The sequence below is a fragment of the Cucumis sativus genome, chromosome 4 (genome assembly GCF_000004075.3).
Source record: "Cucumis sativus cultivar 9930 chromosome 4, Cucumber_9930_V3, whole genome shotgun sequence".
Classification (NCBI taxonomy): domain Eukaryota; kingdom Viridiplantae; phylum Streptophyta; class Magnoliopsida; order Cucurbitales; family Cucurbitaceae; genus Cucumis; species Cucumis sativus.
The window spans coordinates 9,834,008-9,847,295 of NC_026658.2; the positions used below are offsets into that span (position 1 = coordinate 9,834,008).

The 13,288-nt window shown below is 33.0% G+C and overlaps 1 protein-coding gene across 5 annotated transcripts; it reads left to right on the plus strand.

The window, feature by feature from the left end:
* The first annotated feature begins 2,767 nt into the window (after positions 1-2,767).
* Positions 2,768-12,262, plus strand: LOC101218632 (probable galacturonosyltransferase 7). 5 transcript variants are annotated; one of them, XR_004216005.1, is made up of 10 exons: positions 2,768-3,354; positions 3,946-3,977; positions 4,233-4,292; positions 8,107-8,182; positions 8,269-8,324; positions 8,411-8,709; positions 9,489-9,846; positions 9,935-10,456; positions 10,985-11,589; positions 11,816-12,262. XR_004216005.1 is itself a non-coding variant. In XM_011655174.2 (9 exons), exons 1-9 carry the CDS (start codon positions 3,192-3,194, stop codon positions 11,249-11,251), a joined length of 1,833 nt encoding a protein of 610 aa, XP_011653476.1. In that variant the 5' UTR covers positions 2,768-3,191; the 3' UTR covers positions 11,252-11,788. The 5 variants fall into 5 exon arrangements, 4 of the variants coding, with proteins under 4 accessions (XP_011653476.1, XP_011653478.1, XP_011653477.1 ...); XM_011655174.2 differs by lacking the exon at positions 11,816-12,262 and having other exon boundaries at positions 10,985-11,788; XM_011655175.2 differs by lacking the exon at positions 11,816-12,262 and having other exon boundaries at positions 2,769-3,354; positions 8,275-8,324; positions 10,985-11,788.
* Positions 12,263-13,288: the final 1,026 nt, after the last annotated feature.

Sequence of the window (13,288 nt, forward strand, 5' to 3'; positions counted from 1 at the left end):
TAGGTTGATTGATTATTTACAAAATAAAAAATAAAATTAAATACAAAAAGTGAAAATGGTTTAAAATTAGTACATAAATAAAACAGTGAACCAATAAGAAGAGATAGAGAACTCAAATTATATTTCCAAAGTATAGTAAAGTAGAGTAAGAAAGCTTATACCGAAAGTAGTAATAATAAATGCACAAAAAGTGGATAACTTGAAATGCATTAACCTCCAGCCTAACGAAGACAACTGATTTGTAGGGTACTTGAATACACTTATTAATGATAAAAAGGATCGTACGATTATTATTGAGTCGTAACTAAATTTTGCAATACCATTCATTACATGCATTTCTTATATTGTAATATCATTCATTACATTCATTGATTGAAACCTTTCATTTACGTGCCTTTTTTTTATATTAAAAAAACATGAACAAATATACTATTATTAGAGAGGAATAATAGTATATTTTTCTATATTTTCAAAATATTTTCAAAAATTCTATTAGGTTTATTTTCATAAATATAACACACCCACATAATGTTTACGAGCCAAAGTTTTAACACAAGAAAGGCGAAGTATATATTGTATTCGATACAAATTCTTTTTTTTTGAGGATCCTCTGTAATAATGAGAAAGATTTCTGGATATACGCAAAAATCGATCAATAATATCAAAATCCGACGAATCGATACTGTCCAGGTAACATAATGAAAAATATATGAAGTAGATTTTTTTTTAATGTTTCAAGTTTGTCCTAATTTTCATCCTCTTTCTTCTTTCCTCCTACAAATGTTTTATTTATTTCCATTGGTTTTTTCTGTTATTCATTTTTTTCAAAAAATTATTTTTATATTTTTTTAAAATTGTTATTTGGTATTTCTAATATAAAATATTGTGAAAAAAAAATAGTTTATTTTTGGTAGGCAAAACAATTGTATAGAAAAGAATAGTCCAACATAAAGATTCGTGCTAGATGTCAATTGATCGAACCATTTTTTATATTTTCAGGGTGGGTTGTGATTTTTTCCATTTTAAAAATTGTTCTAAATATTTTACCTATTTTTTAAAATACTTCATTTTGTTATCTAAAACAAGTTTTATTTTAAAGGATAAAAACGTTGATCATATTTTCAAATAGAAAACTGATTTTTTAAAATTATATTTGTATATAAGTTGGTCATTTGCTATATATTACAAGAGTTATATAATTAATAGGATTTTATACCATCATTTTTGTATTTAGTGAGTTTGTAAATCTAAAAAGATGTAAATAGATAAATGGTCCATTGCCACAAAATTAGAAATTTAGATATATGTTAAATATTTTAGTTTCTATTTAGCATTAACGTTTAAAATGTTATTCTTTTGCTCTCGAGTTTGAATGTAATTTTTAATTGGTCTTTTAAATTTTAAGGTGTTAAATTTTTATTTTATAGTATAGAGTTTCGTTTGAACTTTGGTTCATAGATTTTAGGATCTTTAAATTTTATTTTTTAACTTAAATATATTCACTTCCAACTCTTGCGATGAACGTCTGTTAGTTCATTTAAACAAAGTAATATTAATTAATTCCCACTGATCTTTTAATTACAATTAAAGTAAATTTTAAAATTTCACTTCATAGTATTTTAATTAATTTAATAAAAATTAATGTCGGAGACTAAAGTGGACACTAGCAAACAATCAAGTGTTAAAAGCCTTATTTTGATTTGCGAGTTTATGATGGACAATCATTTGAAGCATAAGATAGGGAGAGTTGTTTGATATGTTTTATATATCATATTTGGCATGAATGAAATTATTAGGTTTTGTGATTTGAGATATTTCCTCATTGTTGGAAGTAGCAATATAAAGGTTTCTATTGAGGGGAGTCGACTTCCTTCTCCTCAAAATCTTTTTCCTTGAGTTATTCTTGCCTTTTTCTTTTTTGTTTGTGTTAGTTCTTGGTGTTTTTCATTTGTGTTTTGATCTTAAGTTGTGGGGTTAATTCGATTTATTGTAATTCAATACATGTGAAAAAGACATTAAAAGATAAAATTGTAACATTTTAAAATCAAGGGAATAAATGAAAATAAAAGGCTTTTTCTTTATACAAATGATCTATTCTCATTCGCTTAAATAATTAATGATTTGCCCCTTACAATTGAATAAAATCTAACATACAAAGTCGTCTAAGTGATGACTATGACCATGACCATGACCATCGTAGCTGTAATGTGATGACTGTGTTTACCATAGTTTTCATTTTCCTCGTAAAAAACAATAATCTACTTGAAAAAACGAGTCCTATGTACATAGATGTCCAGAGAGAAAGAAAATGTAAAGACATGTTTAGTAGGCAATTAGAAAATAAAATTTTGAAAAGAAAGGATTAAAAAAAGTAAACAAAGTTGTATTTCATATTTTCAAAATATATTTATAAACTCTAAAACTAATCATAATTACCACTAAATAGTAGGTTGAATACAAACTATTACTAATTAATTTGTAAATATATTTTATGCTAAATTTTGGTATAATTAGATTAACAAAAAGAATATTTAATAAAATAAAATACAATATTTGCTATGGATTTAATCATAATTTAAAATCACATAAAAGGTTTGGGAAAACATTTATTTTTGGTTGACTTGTAAATCTAAAAACATAATATCTTACAAACTTGAATTAGATCCTTTATTTAATTTTCGAGACTAAACTAATTTAATTTAATTATTACAAAAAATAATTTATTATAGAAAAGAAGGAAAAAGAAAAAGGAAAAGAAAGAAAATGAAAAACTCACGATTGTGAATCCGGTTCAAGTCCTTCTCACTCGCGACTGCTCTTTCGTTTCACGAACGAAATCCCTCCCAACCCACTTTCGGGAATTCGTATCTGATCCATTTCACTCAGCGATGGAGCGGCAGATTTGAGAACGGAACACATTGGACATTCCAACTTCCTCTACAACAACCCTCAATTCTTCGCATTACTTGCAATACTGACGCGGTTTCATTCAATTTTTTTTTTTTTTGATGAACAGTTCCTGTTTCATGATCTATATAAATCACGACTTCCCCGCTTGAACTTTAGCGGAGATCACTTCCATAACAACAGGAAAATCGTGGAAAGTGAAGGCAGGGAGAGAGAGATTTCGGAAGAGGAAGGTTATACATTGTCAATCATTAGTGGATTGAAGAGTGTGTAGTGTGGCGGAGATGAAGGGCGGTGGTGGTGGAGGGAGCGGAGCTTCTGCTTACGGATTTCCGGCGAAAAGGAGATGGAGAGGACTCGTGATCGGAGTTCTTGGCCTCGTTATTCTCTCAATGCTTGTGCCTCTTGTGTTTTTGCTCGGTCTCTATAATGGGTTTCACACTGCAGGTAACTTGTTTGCTCTTCTTTCTTTTGTTTTAATTGAATTGGTCGTTAGCTATGTTGAATCTGACGTTACTTGATCGGATCTGTTGGTAGCTTTTACTCTCTCAATTGGGTTTGCCACATCTTGTACATTCTCTGTCCTTTGTTTAATGCTCTGCTAGATCTCGCGTCCCTCCATCGGTTTACCCTTTATTAGTCTCGTTTGATGTCGAATTCAATTATGTTTCGAATCGTTTTACTTGTATTTTTGGTGCCCATTGCATCGTATGTGGCCAAGTTATTTAATTTTGATTTCTTTCGCCATTTTCTTGTTCAAGTGCTACTTCTCCCTCCAGTTTTATACCCTTTCAGATTTTCTTCGGTGGATGCCGGTTTAATTAGGATAAGATGCAACTCAGGCCTCTTCTCACTATTAGTTTTCCATCTGTCTGTTCTTCTTCTTTTTTTTTTTTTTTTGCTCCGGTGTCTATAATTGGGCTTGACAATATTTCCTGTTCTTTGTTTCTCCTTTTCACGAAGAGAATTTTTTCCACCAGTACATATTTTGTTAAAGAGAAGTATTTGTCTAACACCATTTATATTCTTCTTCTGCAGGATATGCTTCTGACCCGCAAAATTCAAAACCAGTAAGGACTAATCTTTGTTTCTGGGACATATGATTTTTCAACTCATCATATAAACATTATACTGGTTTTGTAAATTTCCGGTTATGGGTATGATTCTGTATATATTTATTATGGTGAGGGATGAAAATGTTTGAAAAAATCATTTTAAGTCGTTTAATACTTGAAGAAAGCAATATTAACGGATTAGGTCCTTCTCCATTGGGAAGTTTACTTCTCCTGTTCAGTTGTTTTAGTTTCAATGAACTTTTATGGCAGGGATTTCAACCTAGTCATGTAGATGACGTTATCAGAAAATTGGGACCAACTCTTCCAAAGGTCTATTAACATTCTCTTAGTTCTCTTTGCATCCCATTTTTTTTCTTGTATCAGCAGTAGATAGTGCTTGGTCAGTTGTAATTTATTTATTGGTAATTAATGTTGTGATTGGACCACCAGTTGAAGATGTACACCGTTGACCTTTATGTGAATATGTTGTGCTTGTAACCACATATAATTTGGAATAGTATTTTACATTTGTTTTCATGAAAATGCATGTAATATATTACCCAAAAGTGAAGGCTTTAAAGTTTTGATTTCTTAATATGAATGAGTATTCCACAATTAAACTTTTGAGTAATTTTGGAACTTTTTAGCTGATCTGAAATCCAAATTCCTAATAAGTTCACACTTTATGGCCGCACACAACAACATAGACCTCTTAATTTGCTTAATGTTTCCTCTGATTAATCTGCTCTTTTGGTACTTTTTTTCCTTCTCTAAAGTTAATTCCTTGGTTTGTTGACTTTTCCTTTTCCATTTTCCCTTTAAGGCTTTTAAATCTTTCAAAGATTATGAAACTTATAGAATTGGAAGTTCAGGGAAGGTATTTGATTGCATTAGATTTTCCTTTAAGTCCAGGGAGTTAGAACATGATTCAAATGGCTATGCTTCACATTAGTGGCCATTTCATACGGAATGTTTCTACTTCTCTACCATTATCGTACCTTAAATTCTTTGCTTGTGTTATTGAACCAACAGAAGAATCCCTGATTCCCCTTATCTGTAGTGTGCTTTCTCCAATCACTTGTGGGGTATTTGTTGTCCATTGCTGGCTCATTGTATACCATTTTTTCTCTCTCTAGACACTTCTCTCGTTTAAATGGCCATTGGCCAGTGACCTTAAGGTTGAAAAGGAAATGGGAACCTTGATATGGTCCTGTCTTAATCTGTTCTTAAAAAACTTTGGGAAGAGTTGAATAGAAGTCTCTTTTTGGGACAAAGTAGAATATGGAAAAGGTTTTAGAGCCACATTGTTTTTCAATCTCTCTTTCTTCTCTTACTAAAGGTGGCGCCTCCTGAGATGAAAGGGACTTACTGGAAGTACTAAATTGGGTGTATCCTCCTTGCAGAGGAGAAGAATGGTGTGGCCCCTCTCAAATTTCACTGTTGAAGTTAAACCACTCTTTGCACATAAATAGTCACTAATATAGTAAAGAGCAGCCCTTGGCACTTTGGAAAACTAGGAGACAAGAAAGTAAAGATCTTATGGTTCACCTGCCCGGAGGAAATGAATATTATTGGAGGCTTTCAGAAAAAATCTTAAAGTGTGGTTCTTAAACCGAACTGCATTTGTAGGGATGCAGAGGAGATTTAAGGGCATGGGTGTTGCTCTGTTCCTTGTTTGGTATAAAGTGATGGATCTACAGCGTTTCTGAATTTTCTTGGGTTTTGATGTAACCAAGGGAAATACTATCCAGTTACATTTCTGCCAGGAACTCTTAGAAGAGCTTACCATTTTGGTAAAGGTTGCAAAACTACATGAGTGAAAGGGAGTGGAATGAAAGCTTTTGATAAGATAATAGAATGCTAGTTTATTGATGGAAATGAGATCCTCAATACACAATTCCAATCCAAATTTTGTAGAGAATTGGAAAACAATCGAATCCCAATCCTAATTAATCAAAGAAACTACCTAATTCTAATTAGCAAAGAAAAATAATCCTGACGCAATTCAATCATAAATACTAATCTCAATCCTAATCAATTAAGGATTTGACCATATGACCCCCTAATGTACTCTAGTCCTACTACATCAATACATTCTGTGGGGAATAACATGGCTTATTGGTGGGGTTGAGAACTTTAATCTGTTTGACTACTAGTTTGAATAGGCAAGGACTTCATTAATTCTTATAATTTGGATCCTAGCATCTTAGTATTAGAGCATTGATTTTGGCCATAAGTCTTGATGTTGAAGGTGTAACAGTTGCTACTGGAAATAAAACAGGAATTTGTGCAAAGATGGACTCAGGAATTTGGAATTCTTAGGATTTAAAGAAGATTGTTAAAAAAAAAAGAAAGAAAGAAAAAGGAGAAGATAAGCCGTAGAGTCCTTTTGAAAAAATAAACAACCACACAAAAGTGATGAAAGAGATGAAAGAACAGAATCTACGGGAGGAATAATCGAGTTTGGTTGTGACAAAAAAAGAATAACCCAGTTTGGAAAATTATAGGTTGAACCAGATTAGATCTACTTGTTGTCAACGCACCCAGAAGATATCGGGGAATTTCAAACAAAGTTGGCTGACTAGATGGTGGCAAGCAAACCATAAAACACTAGCCTAAGCAAATAGACTAATCATGAGTCAAACAGGTGTTGGCAATCTTTTTTTTTTTTTGCAAAGGTATTGTTATAAATGCTGGGGTGAGGATTTGAACACGGGACCTCTTGTCCACAGGAACATACAGGTGCCAGTTGAGCTAAGCTCATGTTGGCGTGTTGGCAATCTTTTGGAGGCTTTGGTTCAAAAGATACACGAGCTTTTCACAATCAAAAGTTCAGTAGGGACGTTTTTTGGGGAATTGGTTGCTTTATTTGCTTCTACTTGGTCTACTCCTAAAATCCCACTTGGCAAAATTGATATGAGAGTTTCCTATCAAAAAGATGTCTTTTAGGAAATTGATTGTATTAAATATGGCAATGTCACTTAGAAGTCAAATAAAGTTCCTCGATGTCAAACCAAGTGTCAATCTAGTGTCCTACAAAGAAACCTTAGAAGAAGCGGTGTACTACCAATTATGAGAATAATTTCAAAGTGAACTCTCCCTCAAAATGAGAGGAGGATTTTGTTTGCAGAGGAATGAAGTACAAGTTGTTAACAAACTTACATAACAACTATCACCTAATTCAACTAACTCTTTGGTTAGCATTTTACAAAAAAAGGCCGTTTTGGCACTTGCATCGGGAAGAATATTGAAAACAGAAGAGTTTGATCTGTTTTTTTTAATACAGTTATTGCAGGGTTGGGGGATTGAACCTCCAATGTCTAGAAATAAAAATTATGTCAATAATCGTCTAGCTAAACCCACTTTGAGAATTTAATTTATAGTCCTATTTTCAACAAAGTTGGATTGGGGGATTTAACGCTCTTCTAGGACTTTTCGGACTGGGAAGTAAGTATGTCAATATGAATTCCCCAACTTCTTCACATTAACTCTTGACAAGGTAGCCTTCATTGCTATCTTATGGAATGTTGAATCTAGAACTTGGTAGTCCCTGTTTGAGAACTTTTAAAGAAGATGAAATTGATGAATGGACTTGCCTCACTACTTTGGTATCTTAATATTCAAAGAAAGACCCACATATCACCTGAAAACATAATGAGTACTTATATATGATTGGTTGGGTAGATAGTAGTGTTCATTTTTTAGATATTTTTCCCTAACTGATTAACTGATGCTAGTTTTATGCAAGCCAACAATGTACTCTTTATATCATTCACCTATGAAATAACAAATAATAGCATCAGGTTCGGGTTTCAGTGGTCACATTTAATTATTTCTCTTTCTTAATTTTTTAATGGAGTTGGAGTTGTCCTCTACTTCAGTGTGTGTATTGTTCATGCCTACATGCATACATCCACTTAAATATTTGACCATGCTACCAATCCTCTGGTTGGTTTTATTATTTCTTAATAATTATCTCAGTCGTAAAACATTAATAATATATTGACATTTTGATGTATGTGATCTTATATTCTCTTATGTAATTGATGTTTAAGATAAATTATTATGATAAAGGTTTGCCATTTTGGCATTCAAAAATAGTCTTAGGAAGATGATTTGAGTTGCCTATGTTCTGTATTGTCAGGACGTATTTCAGAAATATGCCATTGAACCTAAGAAGGAAACTGTAGATTTCATACACGAGAGTCAGGAACCAAAAGGTTGGTTTAATGAATCCTTTCATCCAAGTATTTAGAAAATATTTTGTCTGGCCTTACAGTACACTTGAATCTTTTTGTATGATAAGCTACAGGTTTGCCACCTCCAAAAGTTGATGCCTTACCAAAGCATACCCACGAAAATGTATGAATATATTAGTCTGTGATGGAACGTGTACACTGCTTCTGTATTTCAAGGGGGTTTTGTGATTAATTTTCATGTCTTTTCAGAGTACTAAAGTTGGCGGTAGAGTTCAACCTACCGATCGTATGACTGCCGTGGACGAAAGTGGAAAACCATGTGAATGGAAGTTTGGGAGCTATTGTATTTGGCGACAGGAACATAGAGAGGTTATTAAAGATTCTATGGTAAAGAAATTGAAGGATCAGCTTTTTGTTGCCCGAGCATACTATCCTACCATTGCAAAACTTCCAACACAAAGCCAGTTAACACAAGAAATGAAGCAAAATATTCAAGAGCTGGAACGTGTCTTGAGTGAATCAACTACAGATCTGGATCTTCCACTACAGTAAGTTGTGGTAGTGTTTATGAATTTATTGATGAAAAGGATTATAAGTGGAAAGTTAAAACTCAGGATCCAAATCTAAGAAAAATGAAAAGGGACCAATGTTCAATTTTTCCATTAGCAAGGAAGGTTTTTTTTCTTTATTATTTGCTAATACTTAACTATGACTATAGCCTGGCTCTACAGCTGATAATTGTGGTATATAATCAAGTTTTGTGAGTGTGGTTTATCCTTCACATAATCACATTTGCTTCTCACTTTTGAGGTCATTGCTGCTTGCAGTTTATCCAGCTTTGTTTTTGGAGGGATCTTTATATTTTGGGTATTTTATCACTAATGAGCCTAAGCCACTCTTATCCAAAAAAAGTTAGCCGAATCCTCAAATCTATCGCTAGCATTGTGTTCATTGTACTTGTTAGTGACTTCTCTAAAATTCATGCTAATGATCTAAGGCTACTTAGATAGCAGATAGATGGGATTGTTTTTAACATTTTTCATCACTCTGATCTCTTAATTCTGTAGTTGGGACACTTTGTAACCTGAGGTTTTGAACCATCCCTGAACGTTACTAGCTTGTCTGCTTACATGCTTGCAGATATTTTCAAGGAGATGAAAATTCATATTGTTATGGAAACTAATTTAAACTACAATCATATTGGAAAATATTTAGCCTCTGTTGTATCTGATTGCTCCACTTTATGACACTTTTTTTATCTTTTAGTTTAAGAAATCCTTATATTTAAGCCCTTGAAAACATTCCGGGTCTTCAATTTCTTATTCAGGATAGAGAAAAAGTCGCTGAAGATGGAAGCTACAATAGCCAAAGCTAAATCATTCCCTGTGGACTGTAATAATGTGGACAAAAAGTTAAGACAAATATTTGATATGACGGAGGATGAAGCCAATTTTCACATGAAACAGAGTGCCTTTCTCTTCCAACTAGCTGTTCAGACCATGCCAAAGAGCATGCATTGCTTGTCTATGCAGCTAACTGTTGAATATTTTAGGATTTATTCAACCAAATTGGAGCTCTCTCAGGCCGAGAAATATTCAGATCCCACTTTGAACCATTACATAATATTCTCGAATAATATACTTGCATCATCAGTGGTTATCAACTCAACAGTTTCAAATTCAAAAGTGAGTCAACGGTTCTTCTGTACTTTTAACCTATATATTTGCATTTCTTATCAAAATGATACTGATTAGCTACTCTTTGATGCTTTAGGAAAGTAGGAATCAGGTTTTTCATGTATTGACTGATGGACAGAATTACTTTGCCATGAATCTCTGGTTTTTGAGGAATAGTTATGAGGAGGCAGCTGTTGAAGTAATAAACGTTGAACAACTTAAACTTGATGATCATGAAAATGTGACTTTTGTATTGCCTCAAGAGTTCCGTATTTCCTTCCGTACTTTAACTCACTCCAGGACAGAATACATTTCAATGTTTTCACATTTGCACTATCTTCTTCCTGAAATTTTTAAGAACCTGGACAAGGTTGTGGTCCTTGAGGATGATGTTATCGTTCAGCGAGACTTATCAGCGTTGTGGAGCCTTGATATGGACGGAAAAGTTAATGGTGCTGCACAGTGCTGCCATGTGAGGTTGGGTGAGCTGAAAAGTATTCTGGGTGAGAATGGTTACGTTCAAAATGATTGTACTTGGATGTCAGGACTGAATGTAATTGATCTGGCGAAGTGGAGAGAGCTTGATCTTTCTCAAACTTTCCGTAGTTTGGTCAGAGAGGTAAGTCTCATAGCATTAAGTATTAACTGTGCTAAATTATGAAGGAAAGATAATTTTACAGTTTTAGATGTTTACATTTGCGTGCACAAACATGCTTCCTTGCATACCCACTGAATCACACTCAAAAAATAAATTATAGGATCTTTTTTAAGATTTCCGTTATATATTCAGTTTAATTTGAGTAAGTCTTAATCTTCCCTCATGAATTCTTTCATCGAAGATGGATATAACATGTCTACATTACAATACCGCAGCCAATGCTCAAGCCTTTCTATGATTGCCACGTCTTTTTTATGTCTTTTTTTTCAATCTTTTCTCAATAAAAGCAGTTGTTTCTAATTTTTTAAAAAACAATTTTCAATTCTATGATATATATCCACCGATCGTTTTTGTTTTCATGTATCATACTCCAGTCTGTCCATCTAACATTTTTTATGATATCCAAGGATAAATTTGAAATTTCTATTGCTTTGAACTATCGCTTCCTTTCCCTTCATAACCATTAATGAACAGAAGTTGACGATGCAGGGCGGATCGACTGATGCTGTTGCATTGCGTGCAAGCTTGCTAACATTTCAGAGCCTTATCTATGCCCTTGATGATTCATGGTCTCTATATGGATTAGGTCATGACTACAAGCTTAATGTCCAAGATGTCGAGAATGCTGCAACGTTGCATTATAATGGGTATTTGAAACCTTGGTTGGAGTTGGGTATACCGAAATACAAAGCTTACTGGAAGAAATTTCTAGACAGAGAAGATCCGTTCTTGAGCAAGTGTAACATAAATCCGTGATAAGATGATGATTCTACCACACCATCTACTACATAGATTCCATGAAATCTGGAGCTCAACTCATCAAGTATAATTTTCATTGACAAATGGGATTCCCCTCAATTGATAAGTTCCCAACAGAGAACTCATTTTTTTGGTAAATAACTACTAGCTTCTTCCAGATCAAGTTTGCTTGTGGTGACTTCTGATAGCATGAGTTTTGTGTTATTCAATTGGGAGTTGATGAAGAAGAAGAGAAAGTTATAGAGGTTTCTTTCTGTTTGTCTCCTAGTTGGGTTATTGAATGAGAATCTGAGTTGGAAAGTGTGGCAAATAAGAGAAAGATGCACAAAGGCAAGGTTGGCTTGGATTACTGTGCAAGTTTATTGAGAATATCTTGTTCTTATTTGTCTGTTGATGTCACTCATATTAATATATAAGATATATATATAGTTAGACTAGGTTCTCATGATTCTAGTGAAACAAAGATTCTTTTTGACAATTCTTATTCAATTTGATTATAGTGTTATTTGGGAGGCACTTTGCCTATTTTGGTCAGCTCTTTTCTACACTTTGATTGTGCAGCTATAATGATATACATGGGAAGTTGTGGCAGCTGAATCTTCTCAGCCTAGTAAAGTTCCAGGTGCCAAACCAGGTATTCTCTTCTCCTTTCTTCCCTTTGAACTTCTCAGCCTATATTATACGAGGTTTGTGGAAATTGTTAAGTCAACAACTTTGATTTTGGCCCGCGGTGCTGCTTTTGGTATTTATCCCAAGTCCCCTCCTGTCGAGGATCTTTCTTGGAAAACCTGTTAGGATTTTAGTTATCATGGTTGGGCGTTCTCTATTCTTGATGTCTTAGTTGTAGTTAGTTTGTTTCATACCGAAGAAATGTTGATGCTACTACTACGATAAGAATGTTCTTTTTTCTTTTGCCTAGTGGTTAACGTGTAGGGGTTTTCTTGAAGTTGTAATAAAAGATTGCGCGTTTTTTAATGGAAATTTGGTGAAATCATGTTTGGATTAACATTTCTAAGTTTTATTTTGTTTTAAAAAACATACGAAGTGACAAATTACTCAATGTGTATGACAAGCAACTTTCTAATTGCTAAAAAAATATGTAACAAGTCATTTTAAAAGGGATCAAAGCATCTGGACTGATTTTATTTAAAACCTGCTAAATAGGAAGACAACAGTCAATGGCTTGAAAAACAAACTAAACAAAATGGATGCTATTTTTTGTTTTGTTTTGTTTGATTGCTCTTGCTTTTTTAGGTTTTTTTCCCGTAAGATGGATGGATGTTATGATTAAGTTGTAATTGGCACATTCATTCTTGTAGCAAATTCCTATAATGTTGTGACCATTTTCTACATGGTACAACCAATCTTCGAAGTTCTAACATTTAATTTGAGCAAAGCTCAATTGGTTAAAGTACGTTCTTTATTAACATGTCCATTCTTTTTATATTTTCCAAGTACACAAGTCTTCTTTAACACAATGAGCAAATCAACATATTCATGATATTGTTAATTCATGGGTTAAGGGAGTATAATAATTGTGAGAATGAGGTATCAAACCTCTTACCTCTAGAATGAAATGTTGTGTCATTTATCATCAAGTTAAACTTATTTTGTCATAGTAATTTTTTTTATTGTTTGATCGCTTGGATGACAACTTCTATTTTTCGACATGCCTAATTGCTATTTTTTTTTTATTGCTGTCTAATTGTTATTGTATATATAATTGTCATGTTTGATTACTATCTTATATGGAGTCTATATATATATATTTATTTGTTTCCTTCACTTCATGTGACTTCAGTTTTCTTTTGTCAACATTATGAAACCGTAAACCGTAAGTCTAGTATCTAATATATAATGAAAATAACTTAAAAAATCAAATAGCAATTGAAAAGAATTTATAACGTACATAATATCATACAATCATATAGTAATTAGATAGAAAACATATAGCAATCACACGACAATCAAATCAAAATTCCAAGATTATTTTGTTTCAACGAAAATGGATCACACGTCGCATTCTCTTTCTTT

Excerpts from the sequence above, each read along its gene's own strand:
- LOC101218632 (XM_011655174.2), top strand. The coding sequence starts at position 3,192 with ATGAAGGGCGGTGGTGGTGGAGGGAGCGGAGCTTCTGCTTACGGATTT. Across the intron at positions 8,183-8,268 it reads CGAGAGTCAGGAACCAAAAG|CTACAGGTTTGCCACCTCCA; the intron begins GTTGGTTTAATG and ends TTGTATGATAAG. Across the intron at positions 10,457-10,984 it reads TCCGTAGTTTGGTCAGAGAG|GGCGGATCGACTGATGCTGT; the intron begins GTAAGTCTCATA and ends TTGACGATGCAG.